We start from the raw sequence: 17752 nt of genomic DNA on the forward strand, positions 1-17752 counted from the left end.
ACGTCAAATCATATACCTTTTCTCTCATATCTCTTTACACAATGCAGCCACACATCTCAAATTTGGTGGGTCCCACAGTCTTTTTTTTTCTTTTTAATTTTGGCACGTTCTACCATTTTTCTCTCTTATAATTATTATTTTTTTACTATCCTTCTTACTTTCATATTTTTTTTCTAATTTCTAATTTATTCAATTTTTTTTACAATTTAATTGACTCGATTTACCTACCTCCATACTTATAATTATAAATATTGAAGTTTTCTAAATGGTAAAGCAAATGTTTTTTTTTAATTCATAGATATATAAAATTTTCAATTTTTATAGAAGATATGAATTATAACTCATTTTATGTTTACATAGGTTTAAAATATATATATATAGTTATGTCTTGTTATTAAAAAAAATTAAATTTCAAGCTTATATAATTAAATCTAAACCATCTATAAAATCAAATTAATTAAGTAATTAGCTTACTTTTTTAGTGAATTATTATTATTATTTTAATTACTATTATCTCTTATACATAATTATAGTTTGTAACAATATGCAATTTTAAATGAGTGATCTTAAAATAGAAATAATAATTTATTTTGAGTTTATATACAATAAAGATACTTAATTTCAAGCGAACAAATATTAAACAAAATAATATTTTATGTTTAAATTAGTCATATTCAGTAACAAAATAAATTATATTGTATTTTCAACCTACTAAAATAAAATATATATTAAAAATATTTAATTTTTAAATTAAACACAAAATGATAAATATAGAGGTTGATATTCATTTTAAATTAGTTAATTAAATAATCTAAATATGAATTGTTTTATTTTTAATATAGTGAGTTTAAAAGAGTTAAAAAATGTATTCTATTTTCAAATAATCAAATTAAAATAACAAATGTATTAGAAAAATTAAGTAATTTTACATTACTCAAATAAAATTCTAGAAATAAAGGAAATAAAAAATATATATTGTAATTATAACAACTTTAATTAAAAAAATATATTCATAAAATAATATAACTTAATATTTAATTATATAAATGATATCTTTCTAAAAAATAATTATAATGACATAAAAAAATTAATTAAAAAATTATTAGAATCTTACTCCCATGATAATTTAAAAAAAAAAAAAACTTACACGACTCCGAACTTACTAACTCTATAGGTTGAACACAACACAGATTTTAAAACTCCAAGTTAAGAAACACTGCAATTTGAACACAAATTAAATAACTCTAAGACTAATTAACTCCCAAAATTTACTCTCCATATTTAACAACTCGACCCTAGTGCTTGAACACCCCCTAAAAAGTTTCAAATAGTTATTTGAACTTTTTGAAGTTTTTGCCTATTTGACCCATGTATTTTAAAAAGTTTATTATATAAGTCCCCAAAATTTCAATTTGTGTGTATGATAGATCCATGTATTTACCTTATCAATTTAACAATTATGCCTCCACATATAGTCACCACGCCACGTTCAAATGGTGCAGTCAAGATGTCACTTAACTACAATAACCTATTGTATACTATTTTAACCGAAAATTGATCAAAGCATTAAAATCTTCAAGAACACTCGAAGACAATTGGTGATCCTGCACAACAAGAAGTTAGCACTCTAAAACTCTCATTAGTACAAGATTCCAAAACACAAATCTCAATTTGAAATGTTCTAGATATTTATTTGAAATGCTAGATACTGTTGGAGTTTGTGAGTTTCGCCCTACGGTTATCTTCGAGATGCTAGACATGAAATGTGCAGTGAGGTAGAGATACACTTAATAGTTATCTTTCGAACGTTAGACTTTAGTTCGATAACCCTATTATTGTGCGATTAAATTCGGTAGTTCGTCACTTACTATTTCCAAACTTACCTCGGGAGAGTCACGCATGAGATTAATCTATGGACCTAATGAAGACATGTCTTGGGAAAAAATTCGGCCTATCACTATTATTAAAATTTTAAAGTTCAATAATCAAAAAACTTATATCGTAATTTAACGAATTTTTTTCTAATTTCACTTGAAAGAAGGGTGTGTACCTACATTGTGTAGAACACGTCTCTAGGTTAATTGTCCGTTACGTTTCCTTTCGGCTTCCGATAGCAATCTCTTTATATTCCTTACGTCTAATTGAGGCCATTTTTTCATTTTTGTTCTTCTCCAAGATAGATAAATTCCAGCAGATTCTACTCCGATCAACTTCCCCTCTCCAATTTCTCTCTAATTTCTATGGCGATGCCTACTCGGGAAGCAATTGAGACTTTCATCAGCGTCACTGGAGCCTCGGAAGCGATCGCTGTTCAGAAGCTCGAGGTTTTATTTATTTTATTGTTTTGCATTTGTTCTTTTAGTAATCGGGTTGCGTTTCTTTGTTCATGGAGGGGGGAGGGCTCTGATTTTGCCTCAGTTTGATGTTTGTTTGTGCTGGCGCTAGACTGCTGATGTTGAGTTTGGGACCTTTAGGTTTTGGTTATTGCTTCTGAAGCTGATTTGTGGTTGGTGCAATGGGAGTCTTCAGTACACTTCTTTTTGATTCCTACCCCGATGATTGCGGTTTTAGGGTTTTTTTTTTCCCTTCAGCTATGAATTTGTTGGTGGTGAATTTCTAGTTAAAGTTGGCATGTTATGGTTTCTTAGTTATTTCATATTTGTTGCCAGTTCGTTGTGTGTAGTTTGCTGGCACAGGTGATAGTGAATGGAAAGGAAAATACAAACGTTAAGCATCAATGATAACAAGAAATAACTTTTCATTAATATACAAATGTTCCGGTTACAAACACGCAGGGATAAAGGAAAGTGAGAAAGAACAAAAATATCGTAGAATGAGCTCAACAAGAGCAATAAAAAAAGAGAAAAAAAAAAAGAAGATCAAGAACATTAACACCCAAGAGACACTGCTTAATAACTCTGAAAACTGCAGACTACTAAGCTTGGAGAACCATAAAAACTTCAAAACCTACTTCCTAGAGGGATCTGAAGAAGAAGATTCCACAACGCTGCTTGAACTCATCTAAAAACTTTTAAAAAGAAAAAAAAACAGTTTCTTGAGATAATATATTTTTAAGCTGGAGAACTTATTTGCAATTTTGGCAAGCTCCTTATCGAGAAAGGACAAATAGGACTCCAATTGGGAAGGAGATAGACTCGAAAAATGCTTGAGGGATAAAACAATTTCTTACTTAGAAATTCCTGGAGGATACTCCACAATGAACCAAGCGAAATAGTAGAAAAAGGCACTCTTGGAAGAATCTGCAAAAAGCCTTGGAGAATTGACCTTTGGAGAGCCACCGTTTCTTTATGATCCCATTGCTGAGAATATGAAGGGGTTTTAGCAGCACCAAGAAAGATAGAAAGAACCCTGTAAAAGCAACCCTTCGGCTTCAACTAGAGCAATGCAAACAAGGACCTTTTGCAAATCAGGAAAATATTTGCTGACTTTTTCAAAACCCCAGCAGAGGATGGAAGGATGCAACTCAATGCTAAATTACAATGGTAATAACTGCAAATCCTGCTGACCTTTAACCAAGACAATAGTTCTTGATGAGATTTTCACACTTTAACTTCTTCTTGTAAACCCCACGACCTCTAAAGTTCCAAAAAAGAGTCATCAATGTACCCTATTAATTGGTACAAGATAGATACCAACTTCTTGTGGAGGAATACTTGGACCATTCAAAAAAGGCTCATCGATCTTGCTTTTATTTAGACTGATTCCACCAACTATTTCAAGCAGATCTTCATTGTTCTTACCTGACTGAAGGGGAGACTCCTTATCATCTTCAAAGTGAATATTAAGATCTTCTGTAAAGTCATGTTCTGGGTGGTCTTCATTAAGGCCTCTTGATCTGCCAAAGCATTAGGGGAACTATGCTGCTAACACTGACATTAAAACCTTCCTCATCATCGTTTAAAATATTTTCCATGTGGCTTTTATTCAAAGCTTCATTAGTTGAATTAATCAACCCTGAGTAAAGAGGAGTGAAATTTGATTTGATGCCAGTTTCTCTTGTAACATTGCCTTTGGCAAACTGTTTTTTACTATTTTGAATTCCCTCTCTTACCTCATTAAAAGCACCATTTAAATTTAATTGAACTGTTTCTCTTCATTAAAATTTAAATCTTCATTCAAATTTTCATGGACTTTTCGAAATCATCTCTTATACAAACTTTAGTCTTCCTTCTAGTATAATAGAAAGGGAGAGGATTGGTGAGACTTTTGGTACCACCCGTACAGGTGCAAGGAATAGCCTTTCAAATTTCCTTTCAGTTTATTTTCCGCATCAATTTCTTGGACCACACTTGGGGCCATAAATAGTACTGACATGGGGCATGCAATACTCATCTACCAACAAATGGGCATTATTAATGTTGGGAGTTTGCATGTTCTCCTTGGAAGTAGCTTTTTTTACAAAAATTTTGATGGCAGGTGAAGGCTGAGGGTCTGTGAAGGTAGGCCCTTCATCTCCCAAAATTCTCTGGAATCTCTCTTTGTCAATAAAATTCGAAAATTTATGATGTCGAGGCTTGAAGAGGAAAGTGATCTTGTGGAATAGTTTCTTGGCTCTGTTTTGCTAACATCTGAAACTTGAATCATATAGGAACCAAGTTTTGAATCCTTAATCTCGACTTCAGCAGGCATAAAACTACAATAATTCAATTATACTTGGATAACGGCTTCAGAGCAGTCCAGTAAATTCAAAGTCTTTTTGAAATATCCACCAATCCTCCAAAGTGGCTTTCTGTGGATTCAAAACATTGCCGAGTCCAAAACATGAGGGGTAAGTCTTTAATAGTGATCCATCCTCTCATTTGGGGCCGTTTCTTTGAGATATTCGAGTTTTCTTGGGTTCGTCATAGAGAGTGGGGGTCTATGGTGGAGGAAGTGCTCTTGTATTCTCCTTTCTGCAAGAAAGGGAGGTTTTATGGCAGGCTGCTTTCTTTGGGATTTTTTTGGGGGATTTGGTTGGAAAGAAACAATAGAATATTCGTGTTTTTTTGGGACCTAATAAGGTTTAATGTCTCTTTATGGGGTCTGTTTCGAATTTGTTTTGTAATTATCGGTTAGGTACTATTCTTTTGGATTGGAAGCCCTTTCTTTAGGCTGGCTTCTTTTGTTTGGGCTGTTGTTTTTGTATGCCTTTGTCTTTGTTGTTGTTTTCATTTGTCTCAATGAAAAGTTCGGTTTCTTATTAAAAAAAATAGTGATCCATCCTCTTTATCCCCATATAGATTCCTTTCTGCTATGACTCTCAAAGTTCCATTTTTCTAACTTCAAATGTGCCATGGCCATAAAATTCTGGAACAAGATCCTCCAATCAAAGGATTGGTCAACCACCCTGCCTATTGACATCATCGATTTCCTCTCCTTTGTTTTTGTGGGACACCCCTTCAAGAAAGATAAGGAGACCATGTGGAAGCATTTTATCCGTTCCTTTCTATGGATTTTTGGGAATGAAAGAAATCATCGGCTCTTCCTAGAAAAGGAGCTCTCTTTCAACACTCTTTTGATAATATCCTATTTACTGCTATGTCTGGTGTAAATCATCTCCATATTTTCACAATCTTATAGCTAGCATGACCTCTCTTTGGAGAAGTTTTCTGTAACTCCATTGGTCTTTGTGGGATTTTCTTCCCCTCTTGTAATTTCACACATCAATGAAATTGTTTTCTTATAAAAAAAAAAGAAAAAACTTCAAATGACAGTTTCCAATTTTCCTCCATTTAGCAGATAGTTCATCATGGCTCAAGACTCTACCGTCTTCCTTCTTCAATAGAACTTTATCTACTTTGAATGGGTTAATCAAACAACTTTAAGAATATTTTTCTTTTAAAGCCAAAGAAATCTTCTTTTAATTATCATGGGCGCAGCATTTTGAAACCAGCATCATATTGTCCCAGTCGATTTCCCACACCTCTTTTTCCTTCTGAACCCAGTGATCAGAGTTCTTCTTCTCCTTATGTACTGGCAGATTGCTTTCCTTCCTTCCACACGATTTGCTTTAGTTACCTTTGCATATGTTTTTTGGTTGCTCGAATGTACTAATCTCTGGTCTTCCTTCTGTTTGTCTGAGAAGTTTCTTTGCATATTCCAAAAACTCAACCATCCATTCTTACTAGAACCAACCATCCATTCTTACTAGAAACCAGGCGGACTTGATTCCTTCCCTGGTGGTGGGCCAAACAACACATTCTAGATACCATACTTTATTAATTCTGAGTTTTAAATGCGGCAAGTTCCAAAAACATTCTATTTTGATAAAAGAAACTAAAGTGAACTGGAATCTATAGTAAATTGACCAAATGGTTCTCAAACAATAAAATTTGAGATGAATGCAGAGGCATCGGAACTTTTCTACTCACATCCTCACCATAAAATATCATTTTCAGCCCAAAACGCAAAAGAAATTTTTATCAACACGGCAGCTACAAATCTCCATCATACTAAATTAACTGAGAGCTGATTTTTTCTACAACACCCTGAAGAAATCAATCTAAAACAGGAGGAGGCTCTTCACCACGATCTTGATGAACGGGCTGCAATCTGATAACCTAATAGAGAGGGGGAGAGAGAAGAGAGCATACTTACCTTTCACTAGTACACCGTGTTAATGATACCTGACCCAAGCTCATATCTCTCTTTTCGTAAATTGCTTCAACCAATTTGTTTTGTTTTTTTTTTGGTGTTACATTTAGGCACATGGTGCTGATCTCAATGCTGCTGTGAATGCATATTTCAATGAAGGAGATAGAAGTTCATCTGTAAAGTATGCTACTAGTTCAATTTCATTTCATTCCATGTTTTTCTTTTCAGAAGTTCTTTTTTGCTTTAAAAAGGGATTGTTACCTATATATTCATTTTTTTTTATCTAACAAAATTCTTGATGTTGAACTTGGAACCATCTTCCCATTATCTCCAGCGCACGTCAAACCAACCTCTGTTTGGTGAATATGATTTCATGGACATTTGATCCAGTTGAAGTTGTACCCCAGGGACCTACTCAGTCTCTTCTGTCTACAGCTAGAGAGATCATGAATCCATTTTCAATACTTGATCAACATCTCCACCAGGGGTTATTTGGCAGCCTGCCTCTGATTTTACAAGTTCTGCTCCAATTGTGACTCATCCAAGAGAAGTGAGAGAGATTCCCATAGAATTTAGAGATGGTAATCGTCCATCTGGCCAATCTGGCCATGTGCCGACAATTGAGGATATCACTGGCACTATAGATGTTCATGGTCCAGAGGTTCATGGAAATGTAGTAATTGATGACAAGGAAGATGAAGAGGCTCCAGTCACTTCTATAGCACATGCACCAGATTTAGAGCATCGGGCTATTGAGAGTAACATATCTCATGACAGAAATGTTATATCCAGTGCCTTTGAGAGTGACGAGTTTCAGGACACAAATGACATTGAGGAAGAAATGATTCGTGCTGCAATTGAGGCTTCAAAGAAGGATGTTGTGCAAGGTTATGTAAGTGATCAGGTAACTACACACAGTGTATGCTACGCAATAACTCTATAAACATGCTGGATTCTTTTTATTTTCTGTGGAGTCATTGCAATGTGTTGTATATATTGATTTGTTTTTTATCTTGATCCAGGATTTAAGTAATCTTAGGCCTCGAGAACATCCTTCTCACTTGAATGATTTTGAATTTTCACCCTGCTGATTCATCTATCAAGGTTTGTTCTCATCTTATGCCTCTATTATCTTAACTTCTACACCATCTTATGGTTAACTTGAATTGAAAATACAGCCAGATGAAGAATCCCTAAGCTAGGGGAGAACATTGGAGGATCAAAAGTAGAAGCTTCTACGTTAAATGGAAGGTACTCTTTGTCAACTGTGCTGGTTAGAGTTGATGTATAGTATTATTTACCAACTTGTTTATTATGAACCTACTGAGAATGGGAGTCTATACTTTGTGCTATGCTGTTCGAGAAAACAGTCTGATGAAGTTACATTGGAAAAACTTAGGATGGAAACGGGAAGCACCTCTGCTCAAGATGAGGTTGAAGACCTAGAGCAAGATAATTTAGTTAGGCATCGGTCCAAACGCAAGTCCTCTGGCTATGTTGAACCCGCAAAGGAGGTTGAAGCTGTTGATGTAAGCCTTGCATCAAGTACAAATCCTCATGATACTAGTGATAATCCACAGCACAATGGGAATGCCTTTCATTCTGATGAGGTATAGAGTTTAGCGTGTCCATGTTTTAACCTTAAATTTCTGTGTCGTTAAAATGAAAGATTTTTCATCTCGGTTGTTGATTTGTAACTATCCATTTTAACTATTGATGCTTCTCTATGAAAGTGGGGTGGAATTTCTTCAGAGGAGCATGATGAAGCAGTCATGCTTGAGGCTGCTTTATTTGGAGGTTCTGAAGGCAGTTCATATCGATTTCCATCTGCACCTCACGATTTCATGAGAAATCAAGGTTCATATATACAGCCTGCCCCTCGCCCTCCTTCGCCCTCTTTAGTAGCTCAGCGTTTGATAAGAGAACAACAGGTTTGGCTTTTGTGTTTCAAGTGGAAACTATTCATTTGGTTATCAAATACTATGTGCCTAATTGAAGGTCACTTACCCATGCAGGATGATGAGTATCTAGCAGCTTTACAAGCTGACAGAGAAAAGGAACTAAAGGCCATAGCAGAAGCTGCAGCTGTTCTTGAAAAAGAAAGACAAAGAGAGGAAGAATCCCGTCAGAAATTGGATGCTGAGAAGGTAGTTCTGGCCATATCTGTAGCTTTCTGTTGAGATTTATTTTCCCATCCATTATAATAAATTCACAGAATACTATATATATTTGAGAGATAACTCCACTATGTATTGTTTTTGGTATGTTTGCCTCTTCTGCTGCTCTCGTGGAATTCAGACTCAATTCACAGTTCATTATACTCTAATCTCTGCATACATAACATCTTACTGCTGATTGTTATATCATATGAACTGTATCTTCTAAAGCATAAAGGACAAACCAAACTCTTCACTTTGGATCGTGCCTGTGTTTGACACATCAGTTACTCTTCTATTTGTTGGACACGTGTTGGATATTAGTTGCTGTCAAATTGAACACATGTTTGACACTAGTGCAATGTATCCCTAACACTTGTAAAGCATGATAGAGCATGGAGCATTTCATTTGCTGTCAAATAATTGTTGGACAATTCAACTAAAAATGTTTACACTTATATTTATTTATTTACTTTTATAATAAATGGACGTTAAAAGAAATCTAGGAAAAACATAATAAATTTTAAGAGTGAAAAACATCATACTTGATTTTAGAAAATATAAATGCATAATCATTATTCACTCTGGATTTTTTTAATAGATGTTTATCTTTAGAAAAAGGTAACTTGTTTCTCCAACCACTCGAAGCAGTATTGCATATTTCATTACATATTCAACACTTCTTTTACAAGGTCTCTTCTCTTGTATGAAAATATCATCAACTACAACATTATTAGTGTGAGAATCATCAAAATGCATAAAAGTTCGGAGGTAAAACTACCATTTTAGTCTTGAGTTTTCACTCAAGGTCACTTTAGTCTGAGCTTTCAAAAGTTGCACTTTAGCCCCTAAATTTTGAGTGGTAGGTTTAAGAAGACCCTTCACTAACAAAATCGTTAGTCTCATTGATGGAAAGCTAACTAGGCTTTACAATAGGCTGATGTGGCAAAAAATTATATAAATCTTTTTTACTCTTCCTTCTTTCTTCACTCTCTCTGTTCTTTTTCTTTCTCTCGACTGCCCCTCTCCTTCTGATGCCTCCTCCTCCCCCTTCTGACACGTCCTCTCCTACTCTTCCTCCCACCCTTCTGGCACGTCCTTCTCTTCCTACTCCCCCTCCCATTGAACCTAATCAATGGCAAAATACCTGATAGAGCTTTTGCATTGCAAACCCTGACTTCCTGACTCATAGCATTTAGAATAACAAGCAAATAGCATTATTGGTAATCTCACAAGCCTTCTCCGGTTGGATATATCATCTAATGGGTATTCGTGAGAAATTCTTAATGTATTTTACACCAAAAAATTTTATGTACTTTGTTGCAAAGGTTAATTGGTTTAGTGGCCAGATTCCAATTCCTTGTCAAGTTCTGCTTCACTCACTGTCCTCAAATACTTTATGTTTGGTTTCTAATTTGCATTTTGCATAGTTTGAACTTGAAGGCCAAAATAATCTGACTTTTGTTAGATTTTTTGGTGTGTTGAATTTTCTTTGAAATAGAAATAAACCCTGTGGAACACAAATCTCAAATACTATAAAGTTAAATAAATAAAAATCAGATTTGGTCTATGCAGATATGAAGAAAGAGTGTACTTAAGTGGGTGTGGAGAAGGAGATGAAGTTGCTTGTGGCAGTGACGGCGTAGGGCCTAGATTTGGTGTGCTATGGAGGATGAGGAGGAGACAGAAGGGGGAGGAGGGGACGACGATGAAAGGAGGGGGGCCTGCGATTAGGGGGAGGTATAGGGGAGGGGAGACACATCAGAAAAAAAAATATAAAATATATTTTTTTTTTGCCATATCTGCCACATCAATCTACTATAATGCTTTGACATTTTTTCCTCTGTGACACTAATGGTTTTGTTAGTCAATATACTTTTTTTACTATTATCATTTTTGTTTTCTGAAGAATTGTAGTAACTTGATAGAAATGAGCTGGTAGTTGTCATTTTCTCTCTACACAAACTTTTAGCACTTTCTTGTTTATCCAAACGATGCTGTTTAATGGTCCAAAAATAGTATTTGGGCTACATTAGCATGGTGCAAACGATCACTCCATGATTGTTTTCTAAATCGCAGGAGCTTGAAAGACACTTAGCAGAAATAGAAGCTTCTCTTCCCAGTGAACCAAGAACCGATGATGAGAATGCTGTGACACTGTTAGTGCGCATGCCAGATGGCAGTCGCAGGGGCCGTCGGTTGCTCAAGTCTGATAAGCTACAGGTGAATTTAGTAAAGGTTGGCCAAAGTTGATACCTATTCTATGCTCCCTCTTTATCTAACTCGATGGTGATATGTTTTGTAGTGTCTCTTCGACTTCATTGATATTGGCAGAGTTGTCAAACCTGGCTCCTACAGATTGGTGAGTACATTACATATTTTAAGATGAGCGAAGTGCCCTGTTTCTCTGCCAAGATTTTCTTTCCTCCTAGACAGTCTCTGAATGCTTGTGCTTATTTGAGAGTAGAAACAAAATTTGGAAGGGGAATGATTTGGGTTTACCTTCTCTTTTGGTTCAAAAGTTTAGTCTCCATAAACTTTCAAACCCTAAACTTTGCATAAAGAACCAGGAAATTGTTTTAAAAGAATCCTAACATAGACCTTGTTTATTTTTACGTGAAGGGTAGACATTTACCCGGACAATTATTTGAAATAACATGTATCTAAGCTAAGATCAAAGCCTAGAGATGGAATTTAAACGAATGATGGAGATTTCATCTGATATATTTCTTTATCCATGGAACAGGTGAGGCCATATCCTCGACAAGCCTTTGGAGACGGGGAGAGGTCTTTAACGTTGAATGAACTCGGACTTAACAGCAAACAAGAAGCTTTGTATCTGGAGTTGATTTAATGGTTTGGCCAACTGTTCTACCGGTTCAGAATCGCTGAAATTAAATGATATATACATGAAAATTACATCTTCCTCTCTGTTGGAGCTTTCTTTGTGTGGGTGAAATAGAGATGGCATTTGAAGGTATAAATAGACCCATGAATGCAGAATAATGGTCTTGAAGTGCAAAACATTTGAGCATTGTGCCGTGGAGATCTTTATGCAGCTTTCTTGTTTATATGACGATTTTAGGAATCATATTGAATTCTATGGCTGCTTTGTATATTTAGTAGTTCTATTCATTTTAGAAAAGGAACATTGCATATATATTAGATGGCTAGCCACAATAGAAAGCCTTCCATTTAGAAAGCTCCATAAAATGGTTTTTTTTTTTTTTTTTCCTCCTTTTTTGCCTTTGGTTCTTTACATTGTTGATGTTATCATATCCTTCGGAGGTTTGGAAAGTCGGTCACAAAATTAGCTCTTGGCATGGAAGGAGGAGAGGGGACATAATAGGGCACAGTGACCTATATTTCGGTCACACCCGGTCTCTTACGAGTTTTTTTAGGCGTCGGTTATATTTTGGTCACACCCAGTCTCTTACAAGATTTTTTAGGCGTTGGTTACTAAGGAGTTTTGTTCTTATTCATTAGCTCTTATTATTTTGAATTGGAGTTCCTACACAGTAGTCAGCTTTTGGGTTTTTTTCCTTTTGTATGCCACTGTGGTCTTTGTTCTCTTTCATCTTTTCTTGATGAAAGCATAGTTATATATATATATATATATAAACATAGGTGGTCTTAGTTTTGTTGCAGACCCTTGAGAAATCAGCTCTTCTCTTGTTTGGAGGACTCTTCTTGTCCCAACCTTCTCTGGTGTATATCTTGTGTAACAACTCCATGATTCGAGATCAAAATGAGCGTATTTAGACTAAATTTGGGTTCATGTCACCCATTTATAGAAGTGTTGAGTTTTAGGAACCCTTTTGTTTTGCCATACCACCACTATGCCGATTAATGAGAGCTACGGTGTGGTGAATCCTTTCTAACCCTGGAGTGTAAGATCAAGTTGGACTATTTTAGCTCAAATAATGTCTTAGAGGATCAATCTTGATCTAGGATCGGTATGGCCATGCTAAAGATTGGTTTTCCAGCTTCGTTTTGTGGAGAGGGAGGGGTAAAATGAGCCATTAGGAGACGTTACTCGAGTTCGAAGATGCAATTCAATCACAAGTTTTTGTCTAATGAAAGTGGAATTTGAGGTGAACATTTATGCGTGGGACGAGCCTCGAGCTCATTCTAAATTCTTTTTGGTACTTTAAACTTTTAAGAGTCTAGTACAAATTGGCATTAAGATTCAGGGGGCGAAGAAAAGAATGTTCTTTGAGTGATGGAGTTTTTGATTCAATCACCAAAAGAAACATTTTTTTTCTTCTTTTTTTTTTTTTTATAGCCAAACTAGCTTTTTATTCGTAGGCATGAGTACGTTTTCGTTTGACTATAAATATTACTTTTACTAGTGTATTTCTCTGTTTTGATATCTACTTTTTATTTTTAAGATCGTAGTCAGATTTTGAAGGCTGAAGAAGAAGGTTTTTGTGCAAGTGTTTTCTTGTACCAAAGAAAATGTTAAGAAAGCAAAATAAAAATCGTTGTCAAATTGGGTGTAAAGCAAATTTGATTTCTGTTTTGTCCTAATATTAATTTTGATCTCTAATGTTGCCTTTTATCTTTCAATTTCTGCTTTAATGTGTTGAAAATTGTCAACTAAGTCGCTGGACATGGCAAGAAACCATTTTTTAGATTGAAAAAATGTTTTCTTATTTGGGAACTTTCAATTCCTGTAGTATGTGAAATTTCTCTTCAAATTCCTATGATGAAGATTACTTATTATTATTATTATTTTATGCTCTTGATGTAGAAATTTGCTTTGGAAGATTTTTGAATGACTTCTATGTCATCCATAATTAATTATTCAGCGTGATTGTCACTCTCATTATTATTATTAAGTATATAATGTTAAAAATATAAAAATATCAACCACATAATGCTTGCCATGCCAAAAACTGTCCCATTCTAGGTTTAAAACCCAATGTATTTTATTTGGGGTTTTGGGCTAAATAATCCTTTTACCGAGATAATATTGTTTTTTTTTTTGTCAGTCCTGTCAAATGACCGTCCATGCCCTTCCCTTTCTTTTAGATTTTTTTCCCTCCATTATTTCCCCATTCTCTCTCTATTTTAAATTTATATTGTCTCTCTCTGTTTTCATTATCTTTTACAAAAACCCAAAATTTATATCGTTATTGAACTTCGATATTTCTCCTTGCTTCTCTGTTTACGATTAGGTCTCCTGCCTGGATCTAGAGTCTCCCTTCTGATATTGGAGTGGATTTCGTTCGAAATGTAGTCTATAACAACTGTCCTGCATTGGGTTTCATATGTTGTTATTTGTTCATTATACATGGGTTGCTAAAGCAAGTTTGAATTCGTCGTGCATGAAACCAAACAGGAGCGAGAGCGAGAAGCATTGAATAGTCAGATAGAGTAAGCGAGCACTAGATCGAGAGGTTGAGCCAGATCGAGATAATGCGAGAGTGAGAACGAGAAAATTTGCGGTGGAGAGCGAGAGAGAGGCTAATGCTGAGCGAGAGTGAGAGCAAGGGCTTTGAAAGACTTATCAAGATCGAAAGTGAGCGGGAGCGAGAGCAAGAGCGAGGGAAAAATAGGGTGAGATACCGAGAGCGAGACATTCAACCGAGCAACAATTTGTTGTTATTCATTTTGTTTTTTAAATTAGTTATTTCTTTTATTATATCCTTACAACCATGCTCACTGTCATCGGACTCGCAAAATGGAAAGGAAACTTGTTGACTGAGAATGAACGCTCCGAACACTCTACCCAACGGCGGCAGGAGATCAACGTCGTACATGGAAGACAGAGGGGCAACGAGAAAACAGAGACGTGAGTTCAATGTTGAGGACGAATTGAAGTTCCAACGAATGTGAGTGAGAGAAGATGGAAAAAAGGAGGGAAGTTTGAAATTTCATCTATTCGTACTACCCGAGGAAAGGGAGGAGCATGGACGATCATTTGGCAATGAGTCTGACATAAGCAAACAATTACAAAACATAAGTTTTTAAAAAAGTGCTTAGAATCAATAGTTTTTAAAAAAGTGCTTAGAAACAATATTGACTTGGTAAAAGGGCTATTCAACCCAAAATCCCTTCTTCTATTTGTGCTAAATTACAAATTTAGTTTAGTTTGGTTTTTTTTTTTTTTTTTTTACATTTAAAAATGTAGTTCTCTGAAGTTTCAATGATGTATCTAAAATGTTCTTCACCTGTTATACATTTTTCGCAAAATTGGAAGGTCATGAATCTAAACATAGAATTGAAAGTAAGTAACCAAACTTGTAATTTACACTAAACTTTCTCTTTGGTCAAATTGAATCTTATACCCAAATAAAGGCTAGAATTTTTACTTTATGTTAGGCTTTCGTATGAATGATTATTAAATAAAAATATCTTTGAGTGCAAAAGATTACAAAAATGGTCAACATGAGAATAACTAGTGGTAACTGGTATATACTCCTTCTCTTGAGGTCGAAAGTTCGATCTCTACATCCCCAAATCGTTGTACTAACAAAAATAATTACAAAAATTAGTGAGATTTAAGATAATTTTATGTTCAAATTAGTAGATGAATGAAACAAGAATCGAATATAAGAAGATTTTTGTGTTTTTTTCCTTTTCTTTTTTTAATTGAAATTACTAGGTCGAATTTGCAACATGTGTAAGTCTAAAAGTGCAGTTTGATTGAATGGAAAATGTAGTATAAAAATTAATTAATTTTGCATTTAAAGGTTGGATTTTTTTTTTTCTTTCAAAAAGTTAAAAGAACAAAACAGGTAAATTCAGCTAAATAAGATGTTTCATTTTATGTTAAAATACTGTTTTATCCTTGTACTCCCAACTTTGACTCATTTTAGTGTCGGTACTTTAAAAAGGTTTACCTTGATTCTTGTACTTTAAAAAATGGTTCATTTTAGTTTAATCCAAGTTAAAAACGACACATTGATGATGTTGCATTGACTTAGAGCTTAGTTGTCAAATAGACTGACTTTGGTTCATTTTGATCAAAACCGGTACAAACAGCGCAACGTCAATGTGTCACAGTGCTGACGGGCTGGCTGGTAGTACGATTTGGTGGTAGAAGTGAGGCTTCGGCGATACCGATGACAAAATTGGTGTTGAGTTTGGCATTTGGGGAATTCTTTTGCACAAAGTGGGGGTTCCTGGAGCTCTCTGTTCTCACTCTCTTTGCCTAGGTTCTGATCAAAATTAATCTAATTAAGCTTATTTGGAAATTAAATTTGACGACTAAGCTCTAGGTTAATGCCACATATTGTTAATCGTTTAACGGTAGGTTAACAGCAAGAATCATAATGAATTATTTTTAAAAATAGATGGACCAAAATGAACATTTTCAAAATATATGAACCAAAATTAAAAGCGTAGAAACCAAAAAAAAGTATTTTTATATGATTTTTTCTTAAAAAAAAAAAGAATATAAGCTTCTAATTGATCAACAAATTATTGTTTTTCAACTAATGTTTTAAATTAAAAATTCACTAATTATAAAAGAAAGTGTTACAGAAAAAGAAAGCTCATTTTTATAGTAATAGAGATGAAAAATAATACAAATTTTGGAATTATAAAACTTTTGAAATTCTATTACAAATTATAATTAAATAAAAAAACTTAATCAATAATTAGTAGATTAATTATTTAATAATTAATCTACTAATTATAATTAACTATTGAATTTTTTTGTCAGAGATTGATGCCCTGACCAATCGAGCTAGTATAAATTATAGATGAAAGATAACTTGCTAACAAATTAAATGTTTTTTATTACAATCTTTGTTGCTTGAGATGAAATCATCTAAAGAAGAACCATTACAAACATGTATGAGAAATTCACCATCGGTATCTACTCAATTATATTTACATTCACAGTTTTGCAAAAGTTTGATAGAGGCTCACAAAACTAACCTATTTTCCAAAATACTTTACCAACACTCCATTTTGATCTATTTTCCAATTTGTTTGTTAATTCAAGGAAAGTACATTGTCGCAACGTCATCGCGACACGGAACGGCCGGCGTCATTCCCTGAACAGTCTCTTTCGAGATAAGAGTTTGGAGTCGCTACCAATCATCTACGAGGTGTGATTGATCACCTATTTTAAAAACATGGTCTACAAAAAACAGATTTTAGGTTCGGGAGTCGACTGAGCGTAGGGAAGGTAGCACCCTACTACACCCATTCGAACACGGTACCATATTTTATCATAAATTATCCTATTATATGATTTGGTCCAAAATATATATATATATATATATATATATATATATTTGTGTTTTTATTTAAATGTCTCATATTATATTAATTCACATTTTGTAATAAGATATGAATTAATAGGTATAAATGGCACGAGGGCCATTAGAAAAATTTTGACAGGAAGGTTCCAATTCCCGTCATTGGAGTTTTTGAAATAATCATTTAGTAAAAAAATAATAAATAAACAAATAATTTATTTTATGGCACATTGAGACTTAAACTTGTGATATAAATGTTAACACTCAAACCTCTTACCAATGCAACACCTTAAGATCCAAACTAAGTTTCCTTCTACAAATACAAAACTTTTAATTTATTTTTTAAAACTAAAAAAAAACTTATGAAGATTTTTACCTCAAACAAATAAAAAAATAACTATCTTTTTATTTATTTTAAAAGTTCATTTTAATACATTTTTTAAAGTTGAGTTTTATAACTTTTCTTTGTTCAAGTCATGCTACTAAATATTTGAAAATTTGAAAATAATAATAATAATAATAAAATTTTATTCTAAAACAAACTTCTATCCTAAAATGATTTTTTTAAATCTTCCTTTTATATCTCCTCTCTTAAAAACTCTGCAAAAGAGGATCTCGTTTAAAATTGAAAAAAAAAAACAAAAAAAACAAAACTATGATGTCAAACTTAGTGAAAAAAAAAATATATTTACTTTTACACTTTTAAAAAAAATTATTTAAAACTTGGAACAAAATGTTATTTTTTAAAGCTTTATTTATTTACCTTAATTAAAGAAAAACTATTTA

At 33.9% G+C, this 17752-nt stretch overlaps 1 protein-coding gene and 1 pseudogene across 2 annotated transcripts; both read left to right on the forward strand.

The window, feature by feature from the left end:
• The first annotated feature begins 2058 nt into the window (after positions 1-2058).
• On the forward strand, positions 2059-7698 carry LOC148207791 (plant UBX domain-containing protein 8-like; annotated as a pseudogene). The gene is made up of 4 exons (XR_015787648.1): positions 2059-2324; positions 6705-6775; positions 6929-7498; positions 7617-7698. The product of XR_015787648.1 is annotated as a plant UBX domain-containing protein 8-like (transcript).
• Positions 7699-7772: 74 nt separating this feature from the next.
• On the forward strand, positions 7773-11868 carry LOC148207792 (plant UBX domain-containing protein 8-like). The gene is made up of 7 exons (XM_088118281.1): positions 7773-7845; positions 7994-8204; positions 8328-8525; positions 8610-8741; positions 10830-10973; positions 11056-11112; positions 11497-11868. The coding sequence occupies exons 2-7, from the start codon at positions 7995-7997 to the stop codon at positions 11602-11604; spliced, it is 849 nt and encodes a 282-aa protein (XP_087974407.1). The 5' UTR covers positions 7773-7845; position 7994; the 3' UTR covers positions 11605-11868.
• The last annotated feature ends 5884 nt before the right edge of the window (positions 11869-17752 follow it).

This window comes from Momordica charantia, unplaced genomic scaffold, assembly GCF_013281855.1.
Source record: "Momordica charantia cultivar OHB3-1 unplaced genomic scaffold, Mcharantia_2.0 BLBB01000074.1, whole genome shotgun sequence".
NCBI lineage: Eukaryota > Viridiplantae > Streptophyta > Magnoliopsida > Cucurbitales > Cucurbitaceae > Momordica > Momordica charantia.